The 27,637-nt window shown below is 60.5% G+C and overlaps 1 protein-coding gene across 1 annotated transcript; it reads left to right on the top strand.

Moving 5' to 3' along the window:
* Positions 1–1,534: 1,534 nt before the first annotated feature.
* On the top strand, positions 1,535–27,436 carry BLTP2 (bridge-like lipid transfer protein family member 2). Its single transcript, XM_063295398.1, has 39 exons — positions 1,535–1,664; positions 4,177–4,306; positions 4,962–5,011; positions 5,740–5,899; positions 5,993–6,111; positions 7,692–7,752; positions 8,332–8,512; positions 9,022–9,133; positions 9,307–9,431; positions 10,097–10,164; positions 10,241–10,389; positions 11,786–11,901; positions 12,863–13,026; positions 13,197–13,467; positions 14,082–14,287; positions 14,688–15,789; positions 17,048–17,239; positions 17,411–17,613; positions 17,699–17,817; positions 17,914–18,134; positions 18,282–18,472; positions 18,854–18,953; positions 19,046–19,248; positions 19,628–19,922; positions 20,404–20,561; positions 21,439–21,645; positions 22,268–22,367; positions 22,583–22,765; positions 23,106–23,227; positions 23,725–23,880; positions 23,981–24,102; positions 24,376–24,556; positions 24,646–24,732; positions 24,943–25,053; positions 25,136–25,271; positions 25,387–25,511; positions 26,113–26,214; positions 26,445–26,579; positions 26,947–27,436. The coding sequence occupies exons 1-39, from the start codon at positions 1,594–1,596 to the stop codon at positions 27,127–27,129; spliced, it is 6,717 nt and encodes a 2,238-aa protein (XP_063151468.1). The 5' UTR covers positions 1,535–1,593; the 3' UTR covers positions 27,130–27,436.
* The last annotated feature ends 201 nt before the right edge of the window (positions 27,437–27,637 follow it).

The following is a 27,637-nucleotide window of genomic DNA, read 5'->3' as shown; positions in this document are numbered from 1 at the left end:
CAACCTGGAACATGCTCTCCCCAAGATCTGGCTAAAGCCCACTGGAAAGCGATTAAAACATGGCTTGTCTCACATGCCTTTGGAGACTAACACCCACAGCCTTTTCCTATCTGAACAGTTGCTGTTTTAAATTTTATTGCTGCTTTATGAGAATTATGTTGAGCGTTATGATTTTGATGATTTGATTTGTGAACTATATAGAAGTTGTAATAGCAGGGATCCAGAGTGGAAATTGAATAATTGGGCAGAGTGGAGGAGATGGTCCTACAATGCACGCAGAACTCTCAGGCTGTAGGGCTGGGCGGGTTAAATCCAGCACCTTAATTTGTTAAATGTATTTGCTGCCTGACTCCCAGTGACTCTGGGCAGCCCTTGAACTGTTTTTGCAAACCTGCACTGTACATTTTTGCTAGGCTTGAAGCAGGAGGTCTGTGATGTGTTAGATCTAGACTGAGTTTCTTCTGACAGCCACAAAGTCATTCCCTCGGTTTTGTAATATGGAATGTAAGCCTCTGAAATAAGGGACCTGTAAGAATTAGAGATGGGTGCACCAATTCTGTTCTTTCTTCTCTGAATGAAGGTCGGTGGTTAAAACACTAGCAAACAATACAGTGCAGAGAGCTGTTTGGTGGGATGGAGGGAACGGGGATTCCCATCTTCCACCGATACCACACAGTGGCCTCTCGGCTGTCTGCAGCCCTCTTATCGGAGCTGATCCTCCTTTTGGAGTGGAGGATGCAGAAGGCCCTGCAGCAGCTTTCCTGACCCCTTGCCTCCAGATTTATTTCAGAGTTTTGAGTTTCACATTTAAAACCCATTGAAAGTCTTTTTGAATAGAGTTTCTGGTTTAGAGCATTGCAACATTCTCAACAAGTTTCCCTCTCCTGGTATTTGCTGCTGGTTCTGTACGGGCATGACTATCCCATTTGGAGATATAACTTCATTCCCAGGATTCTTCAACTGGAAGTAATAAGAAGGAGAAGAAGTTGGAAAAGGGGCTACCAGCCTCCTGATTTTTGGCTGCCACAGACTCACAAGGCTCTTCCTCGATCTGTTTCTCAATGAATCGAAGATGGGTGGCTGGCTAGGGAATTCTGGGAGTTGCAGTCCGCCCATCTTCGAGTTACCAAGGTTGAGAAACGCTGTCCTACAATCTCGCCTGGGCTGGAGCAGCCGCGTTTGCCGCAACAGCCTGAGCGGGCGACTCGGTTTCCCAGCATGCTCCACGACAGTCCTCCCGGCGCATGCGGAGTCCGGACCGCCTCGCCCAGCGGCGCGACTGCCTTGAACGCCTTTGCAAAGGCGGGGAGCGTCAACCCGGCGCCCGCCCGGAAGCTCCGCAGGAAAACCAACCCCCCCCCCCCGAGCATTGCCGTCAGTGCCCAAAGAGGGGCCCGGGAGCATTTCCCCGCGCAGCCCCCGCGAGCGGCTCCCGGCCGTGCTAGGGTAGGGCTGCCCCCCCCCCCCGGCAACCCAGGACCGTCCGGGCGGGGCCTTCCCGGGGGCGCGGCCTCCCCGCTCCTCCTCCGCGCGCGCTCCCGCTGGCCCCGCCCAGGCGCCGCCAGTGACGGGCGGTTGGAGAGCGCCCCCCCCATGGCGGTCCCCGCGCTGGGCGCCCTCCTGCTGGTGCTGCTGGTGCTGCTGGTCGGCCTCTGCCTGGGCAGGTAGGCGGCGGCGCGGCGGCGGCCCCCTCGCCCCCGGCCCGCCCCCGGCCCGCGCCCGCCGCCCCCAGCGCCCGCTCTGCGGGGAGGGGGCGCTTGGTGGCGCCCTGAAGGGACCCCGCGGGTCTCTCTCCCGGGAAGCGCCCGGCCAGGCCCCCCGCCCCCTCCGTCCTCCTCCCTGTCCCCACCGGCGCCCCCCGCGCAGGCCTCTGGCCCGGTGTCCCTCTCCGACCTCCGCGCCCCCCTCCAGCCGCCCCCCGCCGCCTGCTGCGAGGGGAGGGTGGCGCTTGGGCGCCCGGTGGGGAGGCGGAGGGTGCCTCTGAGCGCGCCCAGGGGGTCTCGGTCTCCCCCTCCGCGGCCACCCTGGGACGGTGGGCGGCAGCAGAGCCAGGCTGCAGACGGTGGGCACCTTGGGGGCTCCGCTGCCGGTCTGACAGCGGCAGCGCCCGGGAACGGTTCCGCGGGGGCTCCTCCCGGAAGGCGAGGTGGGGGACGCAGTGGTGAGCAGAAGGGGGAGGGGGAGGGTTGCCCCGTTGGGAGGTGAGCCGAGCCGAGCCTCCAGTTGGCGCTGCAAATGCCCACCACCCCGTTTCATTTATTTAGATTTGTCTGCGGCCTCGTCTGAAGCCGGTCCCTGGAGGTGGGCCAGAAATCCAGAGGGAGCGTTCAGGCTAGCCTGAAGTTGGGGGAGATGATAGTTATTGACAGTCATGCCTGCACTGGGCCTTCCCTAACTTGGCAGCCCCTTTCATATCGATTGGCATTCAGGCTTCCAGGTTGCCCAGCCAGCCTTCTGCATGCTGAGGAAGATTGGCACAATGCTAAATTACCAGGCCCATGTAACCCTCGACTCTGCAGGAGAGTCCGGGAGTGCACCCAGCAGGCATCGGGTTGGGGAAAGCTGGCACAGAACATTGGGTGCGGCTCAGGTGCAGAATGTGAGCGGTCAGCTTGGCATGAGGAGGAGAGTTGTGGCTTTTCTACTTTCCGGCCGTAATTGGCTACAGTCTGTTGCGGCCAAAGGAACCGAGAGTCTCTTAACGCTTTTTGTTATGGTTTTAGTTTCTGCCTTGGATGTAAAATGAATAGTTTGGGTATTTGTACGCCCTTGAATGCTTACTTGAATAACTAAATATTTAAGTAAACGCTTTCCTAACATTTGTATTCTGCCCAGCCCCAGAGACTCTGAGTGATTACAGGTAGTCCTCACTTAACAACCGTTCATTTATTGATGGTTCGGACTTACATTGGTGTGGAAAAAAAACCTTATGACTGGTTCTCACACTTATGACCATTGCAGCATCCCCGCGGTCACGTGATCATGGTTTGGGCACTTGGCAACAAGCTTGCATTTCCTGTGGTCACATGATCACCATTTTCGACCTTCCCAGCCAGCTTCTGGCAAGCAAAATAAATGGGGAACCACGTGATTTGCTTAACAACTACATGGTTTGCTTAACGCCCACAATGATTTGTTTAACGACCAATGCAAAAAAGGTTGTAAAATCCGGTCGGATTCGCTTAATGACTGCTTCGCTTAGCAACTGAAATTCTGGTCCCAATTGTGGTCGTTAAGCAAGGACTACCTGTACCATCCAACTTAAAACTTGCAAAACAGCACTGATCATCGTTGTCCTAACAGTCAGAAATCACGCTGAGACGAGGAGTAGGTCTCTAGTGTTTATTACTGCTACGTTAAACAGAATCCTAAGAAACTGAAGAAGCGTGGGAAAACCCCAGACAGATAAACCCCGAAAGTTAAGGCGGGTCTGATCTGTGTCTCTCTTTGAATGGCTGCTCAACTCCTCAGTACTACGCATGTGTTTTCCCCCCTGGATAGGGGCCCCCTCCTGCTCGCCATCAGTACTCATGACAATCGTAGCAGAAAGAAAATAGTAATAATAATGGTTATAGCGGGTGATGAAACCCGTGCATGTTCATCTCCAAATGCTCCCTTAAAGGGCCAAGCGTTTGTTGCTCTGCACAAAGAGAGAAGAGTGGGGGAGCTACTCGGATTTCAGGGGCGGCTCTTGAAAAATGTTTCTGGGATGCTCCCCCCCCACCCCCGTCAAGAAGGATTGAATTCCTGAAGTAAGAAAACAAAGCACACGCTGACGGGAAAAACGCTGCAGAGTAAATCTACTGCGGTGGGGGGTCAAAGCCACCTTGCGTTTCCATTAGAGGAAGTTGGGCCTTTTTCAACCTGTGTAAGAAGCTGGCCGGGCCTTGTCCTTCCGCTAAGGGAGAAGGTAGGCCGGAGCCTTCTCAGAAGGTTGGAGCGCCAAGTGGGGCTCATGCAGCAGGAGATCTACGAGTGGAGCCCAGAACTGCATCCCTGGACCTTCCGGGACCGTCCCCCGCCCCACCCCAGCCCCAGCCCCAGCTTGGCAGGTTTAATGCAAGTCCAGTTCCATGTCTGGCTGCTTCTCCTCTGCCGGGCATACAGAGAAGGGGGCGGGTGGCAGGTGCTTCCGGCCATGTACTCAAACAGTTCCTCGGTCTGTCCTCCCTGAAGGTGGCTTCTGTACATACTGATTACCAACTGGTGCCAGCGGCGACTCCGGGCAGAGTTGAAGATTCACTCATTCCGGGCTTTTGGGATCCAGAACCTCAGCTTGAAGTTCCAAGAGGAGCAGCAGACAGTGGTGAGTAGGGAGCTGCTTGTGGTCTCCCAGGGAGCAAGCAACTGCTCACCTCTGGGCAGGTCCCTCCAGTGACACGCTGGTATTGTTGGGAGGACTGTTTTGGGCGTGATAATTCGCCCTGCAGAAAGGTTGTACTACAGGTAGTTCTCGCTTAACAACCATCCATTTAGTGATGGTTTGGACTTAGGATGGTGCCGGAAAAACCAACTTGCGGCCGGTCCTCACACTTATGACTGTCACAGCATCCCTGCAGTCACATGATTGCAATTTGGGCACTTGGCAACCTGTTCACATTAATGACCATTGCAGCATCACGTGGTTACGTGATCATTTCAACCTTCCTGGCCAGCTTCTGGCAAGCAAAACCAGTGAGGAACTGTGTGATTCGCTTAATGACCACATGGTTTGCTTAATGCCTGCGATGATTCACTTAACAACTGCCTCAAAAAAGGTTGTAAAATCAAGTCGGGTTCACTTAATGACTGCTTTGTTTAGCAACCAAAATTCTGGTCCCAATTGTGGTCCTTAAGTGAGGACTACCTCGTTCTGCTGCATCTGTGGGGTAGAGAGTATTTCCTTATGAGCAGGCTAAAGAAATGCCCAGGGACTGCGTGCGTACAGCCACTGTGTGTGTCCCTGGTCTTTGTCGTTTCAGGAGATTGACAGCATCTGGCTCTCCAGCAGGCTCCTGAACCACGATGTGCCGTAAGCCTCCAGGATGCTTTTGGGCCTTGCGGGCTTCTGCTTTTCAAGCGGGTGGCCTTTAGGAAGGCCCTTTCCCCACGCAGGTGGCTTGCTGCAGAAGCATCGTAGGCCCTTGGCCTGAGGACGGATCTGTCCCTGACCTCTCGCCTGAGACCCCCCTGGGGAGAGGTCCCAGCTCTGGAGGGAGACTGCCTGTGCGCTCTGGAGGGCCTGGGTGGGACAGTCTCCAGAGCAAGTCAGGCTGCTTCTGGGGAGGCAAAGTCACGTTCCTCTTCCAATAGGCAGGGATGGCCTCGGTGCCTAGAGAAATGTACGTGGGAGGACGTGCGCTTTGGGGTTTCAGACATCTTTCCCCGATGTGGTGCCTTCCGAGAGCGCTAGGACTGCAGTGCCTAGAATTCCCAGCCAGCTTTGCCCCATTCTTGGGGCATCAAACTGGGCGCAGTGCATCCTGTCGAAGTGGTAGGAGGAAAGGGGAGGGGGGCTTCTGTGTCTCCAGCCGTAAGAGTCGTTAGAAGCCACAACAATGTCAGAACAGCCCCTCCCATGTCTCGCCATCGTTGTGTCGACATCCCGTTGCACGATTACTTGTGCCGTTTGCAGAGTGACGCCACGACGTGTGCGGCGTCTCTCCGTCTCTAGCCTCATCTCAGCAGAAGGTTTTTCCGGGCGGGAAGCAGGAGCCTGCTCCACCTCCCGGCTGCATCTTGGTTGCGGTTCCTCTGCAGGCGCTACCTGGCACTGTGTTTTGGGGAGGTGCGCATCCGGGTGGATCTGCAGAAGTCCCCCGACCTGCAGCCGCCTGCTCCCCTGGGCCCAGGGCCAGCGGAGAGGGACCAAGGGGAGGCCCTGTCCCTCGGGCCCTCACTGCTGCAGCTGCTCAGCCAGGTAAGACGCCGCTCAGCTGGGGAAGGCGGGCCGGGGTCGCGCTGCCTCCCGCAGGCTGTGTTCACAAAAGCCCTCATCTCTCTGCCCCCCCAGCTTTGCTCCTTCCACGTGGACTCGGTCAACGTCATGGTCCTGCACGTGGCAGCATCGGAGTCCCTGTGGCACGTCCAGGTGTCCAGGTCCCAGGTCTTGCTGGGCTGTGACAGCAGGAGGTGAGTCTGGCTCGTATTGTCTGGGCGGGGGGCACGGGGAGTGCCTGCTGGCATGCAGAGGGTGCCAGGCTGGCCTCTGCCTGAAATCCTGAGGAGCTGCCACCTGTTCTCAGGAGGGTGCTGAGCACCCTCTACGCAGGAACAATTCCAGCTCTGGCCTGGTCTGCTCCGGCCCCCCTCCCCCCAGTTGAGTGGTCCTGGATGAGTTGGACTGAGGAGGCCTCCTTGACAGATGTGCCCCAGCTGAGCACAGTGCCCAGATGTTGAGGTGTAGCAGGTTACGTGCTTTGCTGATGTGCCTGTGTGGTGGTGGGCTTCAGCGAGGGCAGGGATGATGGGAATGGTACCCTAGCCGGGTCTTCTTCCTTGGTCAGACCCCCTTGAGGTCTGCTGCTCAGTTCAGGGCACCCAGTTCAGAAAGGAAAGGGACGTTCAGAGGGTGGCTGTTAAGATGGTGTGGGGCTTGGAGACCAAGACCTTTCAAGAACAACTGAAGGACCTGGGTGCGTTCAGCCCGGTGCAGAGAATCAGGGAGATTCCCACGACGGAAATGGGAAAGAACCGTTAACTGGGCAAAGGGGGCTAAAGCGTCTTTTGCGTCTGGAATGTCCAGGTGATGTTTGGAAGCAGGTCAGGCAGACGCCTCCCCGGTGCGCTGCCATGTGAGAAGAGGGAGGGAAGCGCGGTCGGAGTCTGCTGTTGTAGCCAATCTCCGTCACAGGCGTTTCAGCCCTTCTGTGGAGTGGATTTCCTGGCCTTGCTCTACCTGATGTGGGCGACGCTGAGCCGGGAGGGTGATAGCGGTCCTTCAAAGGTCTGAGGACAGGGCCAGAACGATCGAGCTGGTGCTGCGAGGTAGAGGCTGAGGCTAGACTTTAGGGGGAACCTCCTGACTCTCGGAGCTGTCAGCCATGGAACAGGTTGCCCTGTGAAGGGGGCTGTTTCCTGTCACCGGAGGTCTTCCAACAGCCACCTGTCTGAAACAAAACACTTTAGCAGATTCTACAGCGAGCAGCGTGTGAGACTAGATGATCTCTGTGGACCCACCCGGTCCTATGATTTTTTGATTCCCCAGTCCTGACCCAGATCAGCTAGGCTTGTCTCATGCGCTTAACTGGGTCCGTTAAAGACCTAGCACCTGCCTTTGGACAATGCGAAAGGCTTATTTTGGCTTAGCCTGCGGAGTGAATCTTGCCTATGTGTTCTTTTATGATTCACTGGATTGCTCGAACCAGGAAACCCGATTACTTTGGCAGTCAGGTTAAGCGTGTTGGGCGAGCCCAGCCAAAAGATGCGGTTTGGGCATGGTGCCCGGCTGGGGCCATTCTAAAGCAGGCCATTGTGGTGGAACTCGGTGGCCTAGAAGGGCAGCCCTCGTTTATGCTCGTTTATAGCTGGGCCAAGTCTTCGGTGAACTGCCTGGAACTGCTTTCCCCTTGCAGCTCCGTCCCAGTTTTGGAGGGGGGTGCTGGGAGGGGGCTGTTTCCTTAACCGGACGGTTGGGGCCGTGTGGTGCTTGGAGGTCTCTGTATTTGAGTGCCACGCTCCCGCCACACTGACCGCCTCTCCCCTCCCCCCAGCGTGGCCTGCGAGCTGACCTGCAGCCAGGTGAACAGCAAGGTGCTCAAGAGCAGCCAACAGGTAAGGCAGGGAGGGAGGCACAGTCGAGCCCCCCAGCCTGCGCTTTGACTCCCTTGTCACTCCTCTTGATCCCACCCCGGGAGCTGGCCAGCCCTGCTCGCAAAGACTTGATGCTGTTGGAGCAAGAACGGGGCCAGAAATGCCCGTTTGAAAGAGCAGCTTAAAATTCGTGGCTTGGGTTAAAACAGTGAGCAAACGACATCCAGAGAATTCTTGGGGAAGGCTGGGCATGTGCAAAGGGCTGAGAACATCCCCCTGAAGGGCACTGCTCAGCTAGGGGGTCTTCCCTGGAGGGATTTGGCCCAAGGGCAGGGACCCAAGTCATGCAGGCTGCAGGATTAGTTCTGGCCAACATCCGGAGCAGAGCAGAGTAGGGAAGCTTTGCTTGGGCCAGGTGTGGTTCCATGGGACCCACAAAGGTAAAACACAAGTCCCCCCCCCCGCCCGCCTGCCTGCAGCTGTCAACTTGCCTGGAAGATCTTAGCAGCTTAGCTTTGGGGCTGTGGGCCTGCAAGGGGCTTCCTCCAAAGGGCCCCTTCTCCTCTGCACAAGCTGCCTCCTAACCGTTCCTCTCCCCAGGATGACGCGTGCCTGGCCGAGCTGTCCCTGGCACTCTCCGTCTCACTGGATGTCAGCCTGAGCAAGCAGCAGCTGCAGAGTGTGGCCCTGGGGGTCTGGAGCTTGCATGCCGAGCTCCATGAGGGGCTATTCCACAGCGAGCTGGTCCGGCACATGGGTGGCAGTCCCAGCAAGGGGGCAGGTGAGGACTACGGGCCCCTCAAGGCGGGAAGACCGGGCCGAGGGTGCTCCCTGGCAGCTCTGCCTTTCCTGGGGCCAAGAGGCAGTGGGCTGTGCAGCAGCTCGCCGGGGCCAAATATGTGTTTTTCCTGCCAGCCTGCTCTGGCCTTCCAAGGCAAGGAAGTTGGTGCCCTCTGCTTCTGCAGCTGCACTGGATTCAGTGCCCACTGGCGGCTGGGGGGGCTGGGCAGGCAGTTAAGACAGGAGGCCAAATGTGGCTGAGAGGTGGGGGCTGATTTGCACAACAGACTTGGGTCAGTCAGCTGCTGCTTGCTTTTTAATTGTTGACCATTCGGTTAATGAGGCTGCTGGATGAGTCAATGCAGGAACAGGACGAGGTCCCTTTGGGCATCCTTTGATGCCACCCAGAAGATCACTGTGGGGAGGGCTTGGCTGTCTCTTCTCCCACGCATTGCACTCCTGCTTCAATGGGCCCCTGGGGCCTTTCTTGTCACCCTTCCCGACTCCAAGATTCCCCGAAGGCTCTCATGCTCGGTCTGGCTGGCCTGAAGTACGTGCCCTCTCAGGTGAAAGTGGAGCTGGAGACCACTACCCTGGTCCTGTCCATGAACAGCCAGAAGAGGTGAGGGGTTGGCTGCTGGGGAGGCCGCTGTGCATGCTTGGCCTTTGCCCTCTGCCCCTGTGCCGGCATCCGGGGATGATCCTCCACCGCGCCCGGAGGACACCAGGTTGGGGAAGGCTGCTGGGGGATGGCCCAGGCAGCAGAGGCAGCTTCCGTGTGGCTCCCCCCTCCAGGCACCTCACCTGGACCCTGAAGCTGCTGCGTTTTGCCCACCAGTGCGATGAGGAGCAGATCCCTCTCCGGAGCTTCACGCCCACCTGCGACCTGCCCCAGATGAGCATCGAGCTGGTGCTGGAAGGCAAGTGCTGATTGGAAGGGCGGGGAGTCTCTGCCTGTCTTTGGTGGGGGGGCTGTCTCCTGGACAGTCACCAGTCTGCTCCCCCCCAGAGCCCCACATTCTCCAGACGGTGATGGCAGTCTTCCCGCGTGGGTCTTCCTCTGACCAGTGAGCAAGCCTGTCCAAGGCTTGCCCAGTGGAGATGTAGGGGGGGCAGGTCCCGAGAGAAAAGAGGGGGGGTCCAGCTGGCAGGCAGGCCCACTGTAGAGGATAATATTTTACTGCAGCTTTCTCTTCTGAGGCTGACTCTCTTCCTGGAAATTGTCCAGTTCAGGGAACGGGAAGGAATTATTAATTCACAAGCCAGTGAAATGTTCAGTCCTGCAAGCATTAGTCCTGGGAAGCAGTCCCCGACTGGAAAGCCATGGGGGGGGACCCCTTTGATTCACGGACTTTCGGGTGCAGGGAGCCCCCCAATCTCCCAGAGGAAGCCCTACTGCCCTGAGTCCACTGGCAGTTTCTGCTGAGATGGGGCCCTCTGAAGAGTGGGGAACTCCAGGAGCACCACAGCTGGCCTGTCCCATCTCCAGTAGCGCCAGGCTGGGGAAGGGCACCGTTAGGTGGGCCCACAGAAGGGGATGAGTCACCATCGTCCAGGTGAGCCCCGCTCTTTCTCTCTCCCCCAGACGGGCTGCTGCTGTCTCAGAGTCGCCAACGGATCGTGTGCCTCAACCTGCTGAAGGCCAGCTTGCAGGTGAGCTCCCGTGGGGGCCTTCGGGTCCCTCCCTGCCCCTGTAGCTGTGCCACCCTCTCCGCTTCATTTCCCACAGGTCATGGCCATCGACATCTCCGTGGCCGTCGTGCTCAACACCTGCACTGTCCACTACCGGCACCAAGAGTTCTCCCCCTGGGCGGGCATGCTGGCGTCGGCACAGCAGACGGCCGGCTGGCCCATCTCGGCCAGGAACCCAAGCAGGAGGTGAGTTTGTGCCTCCCTGCAGCCGTCACGGAGAGAACCTGGCAGCCGGAAGCTGGGCCAAGAAGGGGTTCACACCAAGCCCGGCACAACCAGCGGCTTGGCTTTGCTGCACCTTCCAAGTGGGTGCTGGGCGAGCTGCTTGGGACGCTGCTCCCCTAGGCAGCAGCCCTGGAGCCACATGCTAGTTTTTTTTTTTTTAAGTCTGATCAGCTTTTAAACTCAAAATGTTACTCGGGGGAGGAAGTCAGGTTTGTGATGGATCCTTCCATTTCCAGGCGGAACCGGCTGGGCAGAGGGCAGGTGAGGCAGCCGGCCTGCCTGCGTTCTGCGTTGCCGCTGGCTGCTGGAAACAGGCAGAGCAGGTTGCGTTGGGTCGAAGGGTGTCTGAGCCAGTCTGAGCAGTGGGCTTTTGGCTCCAGCGCCCCACCCAGCAGGGCTCGAAGAGTCTTGGTTTCTGTAGCCAAAGCGGCCCGTGCGCGAGAGTTTTGCAGGGAGCCCCTTTCGGAAGGGGGCAGGGGAGGAGGGAGCCCGGGTGCAGTTGAACAGGCCTCTTCGGGCGGAAGGCTGATGGGCTTTTTAAGGAATCCTGGGTGGTAACAGCGGGGTGGCCGGGGATCCCAACACCTCCCCCAGCCATTGGCTGCGGGGTCAGTCCTTCTGAATCTGCAAAAGGGACCCCCCAGAGTGGTTCTGCCTGCCCCTGTGGAGCAAGGGAAGCGGCAAGATTTGTTGGCGCCCAGACAGCCTGGGACGACTGGTGGGTGAAGGCGCGAGGATGCCCTGGGGCCGGGGTAGGCAGGCTGACCCCCGAGTGGCTGAGGAGGGAGGGCCATGGCCGCCGGGGCCGTGCTCGTTCGGACGCCGGAGAACTCTGCCGGACGCTCGTCCCTCTGGGGGAGCGTGCTGGGCTGGATGGCCTCACACTCCAGACACGAGCTGGGTCTCCGTCTCCCTCCCTCAGTGCTGGAGTCAGCGGACAGTCAGCACCTCCACCTTGCTGTGGTTCGGTTCGTCCCCTCCGGACTGCGGGTCAAGGCCTCCTCGTAATCCACAGGCAGAACGGGAGGGGTGATGCTTTCTGCCTTGTTGTGGGGTTGGGGTAGGTCTCCATACAGGTTTCCATGTACTTTTCACAATTTGGGGCATTTGGAAACCCTCCTACGCTGCATCCCCAGGTCAGGAGCCCCTCTGGGCAAAAGAGCTCCACCAACTTACTGGCTCTAGAGCAGAGTATCTCAACCTCGGCAACTTTAGGATGGGTGAACTTTAACTCCCAGAATTCACCAGCCAGTCATGCGGGCTGGGGAACTCTGGGAGTTGAAGTCCACTAGAGATTTACTGCCTTTATAAAGCTGTTTTCCCATGATGCCCAATCCAGTCCTGGTTTCCCACTCAGGATGCCCCAAATCCTGGCCACCATCATCCTCAGCGCTTCGATCTCCAACGTCAGCATCTCGGTGCAGCTGGGAGACACCCCTCCGTTCGCTCTGGGCTTAAACTCCATCTCTGTGGGTGAGTGGCTGCAGCCCTTCCAGCCCAGCTGGCTTTCTGCTCTCCCTCCGCCCCTGACCGTCTAGCCCTGGCAGCAGCTGCTGCTTGAAGGGCCAGTGGCAAAGGACCCTCAGCCCCCTTCCTGCGGAGGTGCAGCTCTCTGAGGAGGCAGGGGCCCGAGTCCTCTTCCGGTCTTTCCTTCCCTGCCTGTTCGCCCACTTCCCCCTCATAGCCAGTCTGTGTCACGTGCCCCATCAGCCAGATCTGCCCTGATTCTGCATGTCGACAACCCCAGAGAGGCAAACGAGGCGAGGACTGGCTCCCTCCTGTCCTCTGGCCCCCAGGACGCATTCATCCTTCTGATTGGAGCTCTGGGTTTGCTTTCCCAGAATGCCTTTGAGAGCCAAGAAGGTTGCAGAGGCATTCTGGGAAGTAGAGATGCCATGGTTTGCCAGCTCCCCATTTTATTTTATTTTATTTTATTTTTGAATTTAAAATAAAGACCCTAATGCAACCTTTCTCAACCTTTTAACCCCGTAGGAACCCTTGAAATACTTTTCAGGGGAACCCCTGCACATTCAGGCTCAAATATAGGCCAGAAGTTAGAAAACTATTATATTCATTTTGTCGGTAGGCTTGTCTATACGCACTAACCACGTTCTTAAGTTAAAAATAAAGAAGGAAACTTATGTTTTTAATGTGAAGTGGCCTGAATTTGAAATTATTTTTTTAAATAAATTGTGATCTCCCAGGGAACCCCTTGTGACCTCTCGTGGAACCCGAGGGTGCCACTGAACCCTGGTGGAGAAACCCTGCCCTAGTGCGTTAAAGAGCACCCCAGGAGGCCAAGGTCTGGTTTTATTCTGGTTTTATTGTAAACCACCCAGAGCTGGCTACCCTTTGCAGGTGGGGGAAGCAGGACCCCCATGCTGAAAGCAACCGAATGGGGGGAAATGCCCATTGTCTTTCTCCTCCGACTTAGATTACCAGCACCTGCGTCCTCAGAGCGTCCACCAGCGGGCCGTGCTGGCGGTTGACCACTTCTGCTGGCGGGTGGGGGCTGACTCGCACATCCAGCGGGCTCCGCACCCCCCCAACATGCACGTCTGGGGAGAGGCTTTCATCCTGGACTCCTTCAACCTGCAGGTGCACCGAGGGGCTGTGGGTAGGGGCTGGGCTTGATGATCCAGGCGGGAGGGAATGTGTGCAGGCAGGTGGAGTCCTTGCAATGAACCTCCGCCAAGGCCGTGGTGCCCGCTGCTTCTCGGCCCACGCCAAGAAGGGCCGCCCAGGGACGCTTTCCCTCCCACCCCCAGGGCAGCTACAACCAGCCGCTGGGCACGTCCAGCACCCACGCAGACACCCTGTTCCTGGACTGCACCCTCCGCGGCTTGCAGCTGGAGTCCTCGGATGCCTGCTCCGACTGCCTCTCCCGGCTGCTGCTGCTCTTGCGCCCCCCAGCCCCGTGCCCCCACGACCCCCACCGGGAGGAACCGCCCATCGCCACAGGAGAGGAGCCCGGGGTGCTGTGGAAGGTGGACCTGAAGGTGGAGGACGTGAACCTCTTTTCCCTCTCAGCCTTGGCGGGTGAGGCTCCGAGCTGGGGGGAAGGGCCCTGAACTCTCAGGCGTCCTTGGTGGCTGGGGACCATGCAGAGGAAAGGCCATCTTGCTCTGGTTCGGACTGGGGACCGGCCCTCCCTGCCGCGAGCCCCAGCTTTTGACCTCTGGCCCCAGAAGCACCTTTGGGGACGTTTGGCTTTGTTTTAGTCCCCAGCGCTTGATTTGCATTTTTATGGCACTGCTCCTCATCTGCTGACGCTCAGTCGATGTTGCCAGCAACCCTGGAGGAGCAGGCGTCCAGGAAGCCAAAGAGCTGCCCGTCGCCTTCTCTGGGCCCTTTTCAAACTGCCTAAAGTGGTGGCTGGCTCCACTTCCGATGGCAGCAAACAGCACGGCCGAGGGAAGAAGCCCTTCCTTCTCGTGGCCTTGAATCTTCCTGCCTGTAGTTTTGGTCGGGCCTGGTGGGAGGAGGTGGCCAGTAGCCAGGCCACGCTCTCTGCTGAGGAGAGGCTCTGCACCAAGCTGCAGTCGCCCTCCGGCTGGACGCAGTCTGAGGAAGCAGACAGGCTCTGTGGCTCTTTGGGCCACATGGGCAGTTACACCTTGGCCACGCTGAGCGTCACTCTCTCCCTCATCCAGGGGCCACAGAGCTTCGGGTGGACACCCTGACCATGCTGGGCAGTGCCGAGAGCTGCACCATCAGCATCCAGGGGGTGGCGCTGTCCCTGGTGAAGAGCCTGGCGGAGAAGATGCAGCCATGCTGCAAGGCCCCCGTCATCCCCAGCCCGGTGGCTGGCCTGGCTGCCCTCTCCCTCACCTACCGCAGCAGCATCCGTTCTCTGGAGGTGCGCTTCCTCCTCCTCTCCCTCCTCTGGCTGTCTCAAGAGGAACTGCCTGAGGGCTGGATTCGCCGCCCAGACAGAAAGCGCAGCCCCCGGTTTCCCTCGGGCACTCTCCCCAGTAAAGGAGCCGCGTTACGGCTCCACGGGAGAATCCAGAACGAGCCACGATGGTCTCTGGGTTCGGAGGAGGGTTAGGGTCGGACACCGTGGGGTGGGAAGTCCAAGGCAGCCGCGCCCCCTTCCAGGGTACTCCATTCTAGTCCTGCCCGGCAGGGTGGTTTCTCTCTCCTGCCCCCCCCATGCATGCCTTAGGAGTGGGCTAGAAAAACTGGCGGGAATAAGTGGGGATTGGCGGGCAGCCTGCTTTGGGGGTGGGTTTATTGCCCAGCCCGTCCCTCTCCAGGTGCAGTGCGGAGACGGCCTGACGCTGCTGTGGAGCCCGGCCACCCACATGTACCTGTTTGAGCACCTCCTGGCAACCCGGCGCTGCTATGAGGCGCTGCAGCGCTTGCTGTTGCTGCCGAGACCTGCTCCCCCCGCCCTTCCCCAGCAGGGCCCCGATGGCCGGCCCATGGCCCAGGGCGGGGCTCCCCTCCCCGAGGGCAGTGCCCCCCGGAGGCTGCTGGGGCTCACTCTGGAGTTCAGCTCCCTGAAGGCGACTGCCTTCGTGTCGGAGAGCTGCTACCTGAGCCTGGTGGCCGAGCGGCTCTTGCTCAACCGGCACGGCGCGTCCCTCCACGGCTACTGCCCCGGGCTGGCGGCCGGCTTTGACGGGAACAGCATCCTGGTCTGCAAGGAGGTGGAGCTGCAGGCCCTGCCGGAGCTGGAGGAGATGATCCTGCACCGTGGCCCCTTCCCCGCCCTGCGCACCCTGCGCAACCGGGTCTGGGCCCTCTCCTGCGCCAGCGTGGCGGTGGAGTTCCCCTACCAGTACGACTTCTCAGCCACGCTGGATGAGGCGCTGGGCGTGCAGAAGTGGCTGAAGGGGCTGCATGGGCGGGGGGGTGCTGGCAGGGCCCCGCCAGGGCGGCTGCCGCCGGATCTGCTCCTCAAGGTGCAGCTCTTCTCCTGGGTCTTCCTGGACGACGTCTTCGAGGTGAAGCTGCGGGACAACTACGAGCTGATGAAGGACGAGAGCAAGGAGAGTGCCAAGCGCCTGCAGCTGCTGGATACCAAGGTGGCTGCGCTGCGCAAGCAGCACGGGGAGCTGCTGCCCGCCCGCAAGATCGAGGAGCTGTACGCCTCGCTGGAGAGGAAAAACATCGAGATCTACCTGCAGCGCTCCCACCGGCTCTACGCCAACACCCCCATGCGCAGGGCGCTGATCATGTGGACCATGGCCGGCTTGGAGCTGGTGGCTCTGGCCGACGAGTCCTTCTGCGGGGCCGAGCGGGTGCTCCGGCAGATCCAGGACATGGACGACCCCAGCCCCTTCCCCCCCGAGGGCCTGGAGCTCGTCGCCCACTGGTGCCGCATGGTCAAGGGCAGTGTCAAGACCTTCTTTGGTGAGTGTGTGGCTCTCGCCCACCGTGTCCTGGGCCCTCTCCATGAACTTCTGTGCCTGCGTGGCAATTTAATACGTTGTTTGGCTGTAATTTAGTATTGGTGCGCCAGGTGCTGTGGGAAGTATGGAGGAAGGTGGGCCCTGCCCCACGAGCGTGCTTGCAGGTCTAAGCTTGGCTGAGGGAAGGTGGGCGCCAGAGCCAGTCACAGAACAGCCGGCCGTGCTCAGGGTCTGCGGAGCCGGCCGTCAGGGTTGTGTTGAGCCTCTTCTGGGTACTGGGAGCAAAGCGGTGGGCATTCGCGCTTGGTCTAGTCTGGAATCATCTCCGCCTCATCGCCGACACATCCAAAGCATCTGAAAGGGGGCAGGTGATGAAAACATTGTTCCATCAGGACTTGAGGTCTTGTGCCATCTGGTAGCGGAAGATCTTTTGATCCGGGGTGATATTGATCAACATTCCTAATGTTACTGCTTTGCTTTCTTTTCCTGCGTTATTTTAAGCTCAGTTTGCCAAGGTTCAGGGAGGCTTGGAAGCCCAGTAAAATAAACAAGCAACCCCATAGCAGAGCTGCTTGGTGCGTGAATTAGAGCAAAAACACGGTAAAATGCAAGACTGAACGGCCGTGAGTGGGAATTGCAGCGCCAAAGCAGCCGCCGCAGGGGAAGCGGTGTTCCTGCTGTCCCCGAGAAGGCCACACCTTGCCTTTCCAAGTGGGGTCTGAGGTGCAGAGGACAGTTGGTGGGGCTGCCCCAGTGCTGGACCTCTGAGCAGGGCAGGGCAGGGCTGGGCTGGGAGCCTTCTGGGGGCTGAGGCCCTTGCAGGACCAGCTGGGACCAGTGGGCAAAAGTGCTGAATGTTGGTTATTTTGGAGGGGAGACAGGGAGGGGGGCATGTTTCTCGGAAAGCTGAGGACGGGGATTTGGGCCTGGAAGAGGAGTGGTTGACCAGAGCAGCGTTGACCAGAGCAGCTGAGCCCCCCTCCTTGGCCAGGGAGGCTCCCCAGGTAACAAATGCCATGAGACAGGCGGTACCCTGAAGGCTCAGCCCCAAGGGGAGAAAGGACGAGGAAGTGAACGAATGAACAAACAAACGTCGCAAATGGCCGGGTGAGCTGTTGGGGAACGGGCCCTCCGTTAGGAGCAGTTTGAAGGGAGGTAGCTGGAGGGTGGAGGGGCGGCCCCGAGGCCCCCCCACCCCATCCCGTCCCGTCCCTCCCCCTCTCTGACGGGACCGCCTGTCCTTTCCTCTGGTTCCGCAGTGCGGATCCGGGACTACCCACGCTATCTGTTCGAGATCCGGGACTGGAGGCTGTCGGGCCGGCTGGCTGGCGCTGAGGCCCTGGGGCAGCCCTGCTCTCGCCGGAGGCAGAAGCTGCAGCTTGGGGAGCCATGGGGCCCGGTGTCCGTGGAGAGGAACATGCCGCCTTTGAAATTCTACCACGACTTCCGCTGTATGTTCTGGCGGGAGGCTGGCGTGACCCCCCGCCAGGCCCCTCAGCCAGAGTTGCCCAGAGGGTGGGCTGGCACCACGGTGGAGACAGGACTCTGCCCCTTTGGGGATGGGGTGGGATGGGGGACGCAACGTGTCGGTCACCCTGATGCCCCCTTCTCCTTTGGTTCAGCTGACGTCTATCAGTTCACCATTGTGTGGGGGCCGTGCTGGGACCCCGCCTGGACCCTGATCGGACAGGCCATTGACCTGCTCACCAAGCCTTCGGAAGACCCCAGCCCTCCGCTGCCCTGGTGGGACAAGAGCCGCCTTCTGCTCCACGGCGACTGGCACATGGACATCGAGCAAGCCAGCCTCCACCAGGTGGCCACGGAGGTGAAGCAGCCGCCGCCACAGGGAGCGGGGAGATCGGGGGAGCCTTGTGGCCCGGCTTCCCTTCCACCCTTGTCTTCTTCTGCAGGACCCCTACAACACCACGGAGAACCTGCACTGGGAGTGGAGCCACCTTTCCTTCCACTGGCAGCCGGGCCAGTTCGTATTCAAGGGGGACCTAGACGTCAACGTCCGCACGGCGTCCAAGTGCGTGGTCCTCTGCGTGGGGAGGGGGGCCAGCACGGGCTCCGCCAGCGGCTGCTTGGGGTTCTCACTAGGGCACTTCCCTCCCGTTTCTGGCAGGTATGATGACTGTTGCTTCCTTCACTTGCCCCAGCTGTGCATGACACTGGACCTGACCTGGCTGTGCCACGGAAACCCCCATGACCACCACAGCGTGGTGCTGCGCTCCCCAGAGTTCCTGCCCGAGGTGCCCGTGGGCCAGCAGCACGACTCCTACCGGGCCTTCCGGTCGGAGAACCTCAACCTCTCCATCCGAATGGACTTGACCCGCCCGGGTGGTGGTGAGTGACGGAGCTGGGGGGTGTGGGGGCAGGACGGGCTCCCTTGAGGGCCGCTCCGTCCATAGCGGTGCCTGGGGAATCTGCGCCACCGCCCTCCTAGGCTGGTCTGGCCCAGCTCTCAAGGCCTCCTTGTCTGGGGTCCCGCAGAGACTTCCCAGCCCCGCATTCTGCTGTACAGCAGCACCCTGCGCTGGATGCAGAACTTCTGGGCCACCTGGACCAGCGTGACTCGCCCCATCTGCCGCGGGAAGCTCTTTGGGAACCTGAAGCCGAGCAAGAAGAAGTTGGGGCAGCACTACCGCCAGCTGTCTTTCACCGCCCTCTTCCCCAAGCTCCAGGTGAGGCAGCGGCGAAGGATGTGCAGGGAGAGGGCTGGCAGGGCTCAGCCCTCCGTCAAAGACCGCGAAAGAGTAGATGGGGAGGATCAGCGAGTTGCAGGTGGGGGGGGGTGGCGAGCTGGCCCAAGCCAGGGGAACTCAGGGAGGCAACTCAGGTGGGGAGGGCAGTGCTGTACAGTCACTGGCTCCCATGTGTCGGGACCCTCGTGGGGTCCCTCTCTGGAGCTCCTTTCCCTGAGAAACTGTTGTTTCCATGAGGGTCCGCAAGGCCACATTTTTCCTTCCTCTGCTCCCTGCCCGTCTTCTGGGATGGTACTCGTTATCTGATGGATTTTTCTCTTTCCTCTGTCCTCTTCTTTGGGGCCTGCCCCCCCCCCCCAGGTACATTACTGGGCCTCCTTTGCCCAGCAGCGTGGCATCCAGCTGGAGTGTGGCCAAGGGCACATCTTCACACGTGGCACACAGCGGCTCATTCCCCAGGGTGAGTGGATGTGGCTGGGCAGAGGGCCTTGTGGGGCTTCTCCTGGCACCGCAGGGACCCCAATTCCACCCTGACGGGCTCTCTTCCTGCAGCTGGCACCGTGATGCGTCGCCTCATCTCAGAGTGGAGCATTGTGCAGATGGTGAGCGACCTGAGCCTGGTGAACGTCCACCTCATGGCCTCCTCCTGCGATGAGAACGTGGACCACCGCCTGGACTCTCTTGTCAAGAAGACCCACCTGCTGAGCCTCTCCTCCCTCACCTACCAGCGCCACAGCCTCCGCACAGCAGAGGAGGTAGCGTCCCCTCTCTTCACACACCCCCAGCAAGAAGGGAGAATCAGCCAGGTTGCGTTAACCTGGCTGGCTGGAGTCACAAAGCTCCCTAAGCCAATAGAAAGCCGTGGCTTACAGACTACCGTTCATGCAAAATTGAACGAGCCACGTTTGGGCATTACAGCGTGTGAACCAGCCTTATGTCTCCCTGAGTAAACATGGAGCAAAGTCTGAGACACGTTTAGGGGACACCATTTCAGGCTTCCACTCTGGGAGGGTGGATGGCGTCCACTCCCCAGGTTGGCCCCAAAGTGCCAAATTTTAGCGACTGAATTTTGTTGTCTTAAAGAAAGGGGTGGGCTCAGCTTCCCTGGGTTTCACACATCCCTTCTGTCCCCAGGAGCTTGTGCTGCGGGACGGGGATGATGTGTTGCACACGCACCAGCTGCAGCTGGTGGATCTGCGGGCGTCCTGGACGACGACCAACCGGGACATTGCCTTTGGCCTCTATGATGGCTACAAGAAGGCCGCGGTGCTGAAGCGCAACCTGTCCACAGAGGCGCTGAAGGGGCTCAGGATCGGCCCTCAGCTGCCAGCCAAGAAGCTCAAGAGGGGCCCTCCCCCTGGCTCCCAGCCACCGCTGCGGGTCATCGTGCCAGCAAGCAGCGGCCGGACAGAGCGAAGTCCCTCCGGAGGTGAAGCTGCCTGGCCCTTCCCCCTGTGGTGTGCCTGGGAGCCTGGGGGGGAGAAGTTGCCCTTCCACGTGGGGCTGCTGGTCTCTCTGTGACCCATTGCTTGGGGGCACTTGTGCGGGACCGGAGACGTGGACCAGGCGCACACGCTCTGCACAGCCAGAGAAATCGGTTTCTAGACAGGTGCCTCACCTGGAACGCTCCTGCGTGTGTGAAGCTGCCTAGGAGAGAGGTTTACCAAAAGCTTCAGGAAAAGGGGCGGCCAGAACTGGAGGGGGGAACCCTTTGGGGAAAATTACCTGGCGGCCGGGTTTTAATGGGGATGGTTCATTTCTGGCTGGGGGTTTAATGCTTATAAGTCAGGGGATGACTTCGGGATGAAGATGTCTTTCCTCACCACTAAACCGGGCCCTCCCTGTCCCGTCCTGGGACCCTGTGGGTGGCCACGTGATACCCTCGGTCCCCCTCTTTTTTCTCCCTGCAGGCGCCTCCATGTTGCAGAAGCTGATTGAGGAGACGGACAAGTTTGTGGTTTTCACAGAGGAGGAGTCGGGAGTCAGCGAACAGCTGTGCGGGATCGCGGCCTGTCAGACTGACGACATCTTCAACCGCAACTGCCTGATTGAGCTGGTCAACTGCCAGGTCTTTGCTCTTTGCCACGCGCTGCGCCCGCTGCTCCACCAGGACCTGGCCACCGCTGAGCTCAGCCGGCCTGCTTCCCTTGCCCTGCCCTGGCGTAAGGGCAGCAGCCCAAAGATGGAGCGCTTGCCGGACACTGGGCTTGCTCCCGGTGCTGTTTGTCAGCGTGCCTGGCCGGGAACTCTGGCTTGGGATGTAGAGCTTATCTCCCTCCCCTCGGGGAAGTTAAGTGGGCTTGTTTTAATCTCTGGTTCTGTGGTTGCTGGCCAAGGAGTCGCTCTAGGGCTGCATTCTCAGACCATGCTGGGGTAGCCTGAGCTGGGCCTGAGTGTGTGGAGCCTGGCCACCACCTCAGCATTTGCATGAATGATAGGTAGTCCTCAGGTTACGTCCATTTGTTCAGCAGCCATTCAAAGTTATGACAGTGCTGGAAAAAGTGGACTTACAACCTGCCAGTCTGCTTGCCTGGGACTCCCACCTCTTCCCACGCCGTGGTCATGTAAGGCCCTCGCTTAATGACCCACGTGGTCCTGGGGTTGCGACGGCAACCAGCACTGCTGGGATTGCCGTCGCTAAGCAATGGAGTCATGTGGCATCACGCTTTACAACCGCATTGCTTGGCAATGGAAATTCTGGTCCCGGTTGCCGCCATAACCTAAGGACTACATGTAGACTATCCTGCACATCTGATTATTTGCGCGGGCATAGCACGTTGGGTGAATAGAGCTGCGTTTCGTTTACGTAGGGTTTAACGTGCTACGTGGACCAGCATCTAAGCTGGGGGGGGGCAAACCTGCAGAACAGTCCTGCAGACGGATGCCGTCCCTTGCCCCAGAGCGCCTTGCAGTGACTTCCCCCTGGCTTCCCCTCCCCTCCCCAGATGGTTCTCCGTGGGGCCGAGACGGAGGGCTGCGTGATCGTCTCGGCGGCCAAAGCCCAGCTGCTCCAGTGCCAGCACCACCCGGCCTGGTACGGGGACGCCCTCAAGCAGAAGACCTCCTGGACGTGCCTGCTGGACGGGATGCAGTACTTCGCCACCACCGAGAGCAGCCCCTCAGAGCGGGAGGATGTGCAGCTCTGGCTGGAGGTGGGGCTCCCCCCGCAGCAGGCGGCCCCCAGCCCCGGCACCCCTCCCACCTCCCCGTCCCCCTGCCTCGTCCCCGGCCCTCGACATCCCAGGCGGGGCTGCAGCTGCAGAGAGAGGCGGGAAGCTGAAGATCCGTCTCCTCTTCACGCAAGACTCTCGGGAGCAGGAGCCGGGCCTGAAGGCAGACCCTGCTGCCACCCTCCCAGCGTCAGCTGTGTGCTCCCAGAAATGCCTTCCCCTCCCTTTGCTTCCTGGTCTACTGCAGCCTCCCGTGCAGTGCCTTTGGGGCAGAGGTCTACCTCCTGTAAACCGCCAGGCCTGCGGATGGCGCGAGAGTAGGACTGCCCCAGTTGGAAAGGCAACAGGGGGCTCTCTTAGTCCCAGCTGTGGGGAAGCTTGAAGGGCGCGCTGCTGTGGCCAAGGAACCAGGGTGCCCCTGTGCTCTAGCCGGCTCTAGCCAGCCACCATTCCCCAGTGCGGCTTGCTGGAGGTGCAGCTTGACTGGATCGGGGAATCTTTGCCAGCAGAGAGCACGCTCCACCCTGCAGGCATCCCGAGCGTCAGCCTGGCTTTCCTCCCAGTCTCTGCTGACCCACATGCCCTCTTTTGCCTGAACCCCCAGGTCAAGAACATCGAGGAGCACCCACAGCGCAGCCTGGACTCTGTGCAGGAACTGATGGAAAGCGGGCAGGCCGTGGGTGGCATGGTCAGCACCACCACAGGTCAGCAAAGGATTTCCTGCTGCTGAGACGGTGGGTCAGTCTCGATGCCTTCTGCAGCCCAGACAGGATTGCCCCAGGGGGCCTGGGATCCTCCTCTCAAACAGGCTCGGGTGGGGAGTTCCCAGGAGCAGCAGGGGATGACCCTGGGTGTTCTGGGCCCCGAGCAGGCGTCCAGGGTCTCGGCACCGGGCCTCAGCGGCTTTCCTCCTCCCCAGATTGGAACCAGCCACAGGAGGTCCAGCCGACGCAGCAGGTCCAGCGCATCATTTCACGCTGCAGCTGCCGCATGTACTACATCAGCTACAGCCACGACATCAACCCAGAGCTGGCCACCCAGATCAAACCGCCAGAGCTGCCGGCGAATCCCGACAAGGACGACCTCCTCAAGAAGCAGGAAGGTGCAACAGCGGGGAGACGGCTGGCTCTCCTTTTGGCGCCCGAGGGGCCGCTCTCCTTCCTGGGCCCCTCAGCTGAGGGAGTGGGCCCTCTGCAGCTTGGTGGGCTGGGCTCTCACAGGATGCTTGGCTAGTCCAGTGCAGGTTGGGATGGCCGGGGTTTCAGTGCGTTGAATCCAGCCATGGTCCCAGCAGGTGGGCGAGGCTAGGCCATCGCCTTAAGCCTCATCCGCTTCCTGTAATCTCCTCCTCCTGAAAGGGTTTCTGAGTCAGTGTTTGGGGGAGGCTGTGACCTGCTTTAGCTCGTCCAACTCACCTACCCCTCCCCCGGGCCCCATTGCAGGGGCCGTGGACACCTTCACGCTGATCCACCACGACTTGGAGATCTCCACCAATCCAGCCCAGTACGCCATGATCCTCGACATTGTCAACAACCTCCTCCTGCACGTGGAGCCCAAGCGGAAGGTGCCCAAGGGCCCAAGGGGTGCGGAGGCAACGGCGGGACAGGGAGGGTTCTGCTGGGTTCGGAGAACTCGCCCTTGCCAGTTGCCAGCGTTCTTCCCCTGCTTGCTTGAGAGGATCCAGAGACGGAGGAGGGGGCGGGCCGGCCCCTGCCACACTCCCAGCACGCCTTCCCCTTTGTGCCAGCCCCCAGGTCCCTCTAGGACCCGACAAAGGAGCCCACATTTTGTGCGCTGTCAGTGCAGCCCCCTCTCGGCGGGTGGCGTGGAGCGAAAGACAGAAACAGCAACTCCGCCTTCAGGATCCTTTGGGACTGTGGTGCCTTTGGGTTGCAGGGATCGTGCGTGAGCGGCGTCCCCCCCTCCCTGCTAGTTCCTGGGACTTTTATACCCCCCAACCCTCCCTGGCTGATCCAGCCTCTGGGCGGCTGAAAGGCTGCTGGGGGGGGCTCAGTCTTCCTCGGCCCCCAACACCAGCGCTTCCCCCCCGGCCACGCGCAGGAACACAGCGAGAAAAAGCAGCGCGTCCGCTTCCAGCTGGAGATCTCCAGCAACCCCGAGGAGCAGCGCAGCAGCATCCTCCACCTGCAGGAGGCTGTCCGGCAGCACGTGGCCCAGATCCGGCTGCTGGAGAAGCAGATGTACTCCGTCGTGAAGGTGGGGGCATCCTGAGGCTGGGCTCTCTCCCCCGGGGGGCTGGGGGGGCTGGGCTGCTTCCCTGGGGTGCCTGCACGTGACCCCTGCCTGCCGCCCCCAGTCCCTGCAGGACGACGGCCGGAACGAGGCCCTGCTCGAGCACAACCAGAAGCTGCAGCAGCAGCTGAGCCAGGAGAAGGCCACCCTGCAGCAGGAGAGCGAGGACCTGAACATCCTGATCAGGTGCGGGGACGGAGGGTCTGGCCATGCGGGGCCTGCTTCGGCTGCTGTGGGATCCCTGGGAGAGCCCGGGTGGAGCCCCCTCAAGGATGCCCCTCCAGAGACAGGCCGGGTTTACTATCCGGCTAAAGGACGCCGTGCCCAGGAGTAGTGGACATTTTGGTGTCTGTTCGTGGAGGTTCTGTTGAGCAGGACAACCAGGCTCCAGCTCGTGAAGGCGAAAGACACGGAAGCCACCGGGGCCGTCTCACGGCTTCTCATGGCCTCTTTTCTCAGGTGCTTTAAGGACTTCCAGCTGCAGCGGGCCAACAAAATGGAGCTGCGCAAACAGCTGGAAGACGTCAGCGTGGCTCGCCGAACCGAGTTCTACTTTGCTCAGGCCCGTTGGCGGTTGACCGAAGAGGATGGGCAGCTGGGCATTGCGGAGGTGGAGCTGCAGCGCTTCCTTTACAGCAAGGTGGGGCCGGGGGCCGGGGGCCAGGGGCCAGGGGCTGGGCCAGGCCGGGCCTGGCTGCAACTGCTGGCGATCCCTCCTGCCTCTTGCAGGTGAACAAGTCAGACGACACGGCCGAGCATCTCCTGGAGCTGGGCTGGGTGACCATGAACAATCTCTTGCCCAATGCCATCTACAAGGTGGGTGGCCAAGGTCCCCTCATGCCAATAATTGCTTGGCCCTCGGGGAAGGAGAAGGGGCCTGACGGGAGGGTCAGAGGCCTTGAGGGGAACCAAGATCATTCCTGCGCAGCTGCAGGAGGGACACTAGGCACGTGCAGAGTGCATAGAAACAGGAAGGCGCTTCCCCTGCAGAGAGGAGGGTTTTGATGCCCAGCTTGCTCCCCGCAGGTGGTCCTCCGGCCCCAGAGCGCCTGCCAGTCGGGGCGCCAGCTGGCTCTGCGGATATTCAGCAAAGTCCGGCCACCGGTGGGGGGCATTTCCATCAAAGAGCACTTTGAGGTGAGCTGGGCTGGGCGAAAGGGCTGAGCCGGCCCTGCCTCTCGCACACGGGGAACCTAGCCTCTGTGGCCTCCCCCCCCAGGTGAACGTGGTGCCGCTCACTATCCAGCTGACGCACCAGTTCTTCCACCGCATGATGGGGTTCTTCTTCCCGGGACGCAACGTGGAGGAGGAGGAGGTGGGTGACGAAGAGGACAAGTCCAAGCTGGTGACCACAGGTGAGTGCAAGAGGGCCGCCCGCAGGAGGCTGCCTGCTGCCTCTCTGAATGCTCCCTGGCCCCGGCCCTGGCAGGGAAGGGCTCCGAGCGCTGAGGACTTTTACCCTGGACGCAGGCATGCCGGTGGTGAAGCCCCGACAGCTGATGGTCTCGGAAGACTCGCTGGGCTCCGGGAAGGGCATGGCCCAGGGGCTGAATCGGACTGCGGGGGTCAGGCGCTCCTTCCGCAAGACGCCCGAGGTAACGGCCCTGGGGCCGCCCGGCCAGCCAGGGTGGGAGGGTCGGGACAGGGCCCCTCTGCTGGTGGGACTACGGTCTGAGGCCCAGCGGGTCCCATGCTGGGGTGGAGGGGAGGCGCTTGCCTTCCTTGCCATCCAGAGACTGGCCTTACCAGCATGCTCTTCCCACTCCCTTGAGCCCCCGCTGTAGCTGCCCTAGACGGGAAGGCGCTTGGGGACCGATGGAGTGAGGGTGAAGACGTTGGGAGTCAAGGCAACCCATCTTCAGCCCTGGAAACCCGAGGGCGACTGTGGGCAGTGGCTCTTCAGCCCTCCCTGCCTCGCAGGGTTGTTGGGAGGGCCTCTGTGCACGGCCCTTGCTTCCCGTGGAGAGATCCAGACGTGGGGAGAAGGAACAGGGCTGACCCGGCATGCGATCGTTTCTCAGTCAAGGCTGCCGCCTCGTGGTCTGGCCTGGAGTCTTGGACCAGTGGCAGCTTTGCCAGATCTTCCCTGAGGGAAATGCGGGGAGCCCCTCGGGCTGCCCGTGTGTGCAGTGTGGGGTGCGGGAGCTCACAGGAGGCCTGGGCTGGCTTAACGGCTGACCTTCCCTTCCCCCTCAGTACCCCGTGGACGACATTGACAAGATGAAGGAGCGCGCGGCCATGAACAACTCCTTCATCTACATCAAAATCCCACAGGTGCCCCTCTGCGTCAGCTACAAGGTTCGTGGGGGCCCCGGCCGAGGGTAGGGTCATACTTGCTCAAAGGCCACCAGTGGCGCCCTCTCCCCTCAGCCCATCTTGTGGCAGCGGGCTCCCCAGGATTGCTGTGCCCACGTGGAAACATCCTCCCTCTGGTCTGTCTGAGAGCGACCGTGGCTGGTTTGGTGTCTGTGGAGGGGAGCAGGAAAGGGGCGGGGGCGTTTGGTTTCTGAGCCCCGTCTTTGCTGCAGGGAGAGAAGAACAGCGTGGACTGGGGGGACCTCAACCTGGTGCTGCCATGTCTCGAGTACCACAACAACACGTGGACGTGGCTGGACTTTGCTATGGCAGTGAAGCGGGACAGCCGCAAGGCCCTGGTGGCCCAGGTAAAGGGGCCTGAGGGAGCTGCCGGTCCGTTGTTGCTCGCTGTGCGGGACCAAGGATTCCACGGAGGCAGATCTGGGGAGGGGCTCTGAGCAGAGGGTCCCGGGGGGCCATCGAGGCCCTTCCTCCAGGTCGGGCACAGACTTGCAGTGATACCTCAGGAACCTCCCCCTACTCCACTCCTGGCACTGCCACCTCTGGCAGTTGGCAGCCTTTGCAGGGATGGCACTAGTATTAATGCCAGCTCTGGTACCCAAGATACTTCTGGCTGTGTGGGCTGGGGATTATGGGAGATGCATTCCCTGGGATGAGGAGAAAGCAGGTGAAAGCCTGAAACGCTGGCTCAGCTGGTTCCTCCCTCCCTCCCAGGTCATCAAAGAGAAGCTGCGACTGAAGCCGGCCGTGGGCACGGAGTCCCGGGCCAGGCAGGAAAGCAAGCTGGAAGGGCCCGTCCAGCAGCAGGAGGAGGACGAAAAGGCCCGGCTGCTGATCGGCCTGAGCGTTGGCGAGAAGAACCCAGGCAAGAAGTCCATCTTCAGCCGGCGCAAGTGAGGAGGCGCTGGCCCTGCACAGGCCAGAGTCAGAGGCCGGGCCCACTCCCGCTGCTGCCGTCGCTGCCACCCCGCTCGGCAGCCAGCCCCGCGGGAGACCAGCCTTTGGGGCTCTGAGGCGGAGGCATGCTTGGCCAGGCCACAATCTGAGACTGACACGGGCCGTGAGGGCCCCGGAGGCGTGTGGCCAAGGGCGGGGGAGCGAGAGGGGCTCTGGGCCAGGGCTCCCGGGTAGGCCAGGTTGCCCCATGCGTTGCTCGGTGGGAAAAGGGGAGGGAGAGTTTAAATAACAGAGTTTATCATTTGGAGCCTGTGTCCTGTCGTGATTGCTGTCCTCGCCCTGCGTCTGGCAAGCCCAGGCTGGGGGGCCCTGCTGTCCCCACCCAGGCCGCCACCCCTGAGACCGGCTCACTGCTGTTCTGGAGCCTCGGATCCATCCTCCAGCACAGCTGGAGTCCTAAAGTGCTGGGGGGGGCATGGCTAAAGCAAGCCGGAGTGGACTGCAGACA

Source organism: Candoia aspera, chromosome 1 (assembly GCF_035149785.1).
Source record: "Candoia aspera isolate rCanAsp1 chromosome 1, rCanAsp1.hap2, whole genome shotgun sequence".
NCBI lineage: Eukaryota > Metazoa > Chordata > Lepidosauria > Squamata > Boidae > Candoia > Candoia aspera.
The sequence above is the reverse complement of the archived record's forward strand: the minus strand, read 5'-3'. Positions and strand labels throughout refer to the sequence as shown.

Bases quoted from the DNA above. Each gene is read 5' to 3' on its own strand.
- BLTP2 (XM_063295398.1), top strand. From the start codon at position 1,594: ATGGCGGTCCCCGCGCTGGGCGCCCTCCTGCTGGTGCTGCTGGTGCTG. The intron at 6,112-7,691 runs GTGAGTCTGGCT...CCCTCCCCCCAG, and splicing joins CTGGGCTGTGACAGCAGGAG to CGTGGCCTGCGAGCTGACCT. The intron at 24,557-24,645 runs GTGGGGCCGGGG...TGCCTCTTGCAG, and splicing joins AGCGCTTCCTTTACAGCAAG to GTGAACAAGTCAGACGACAC.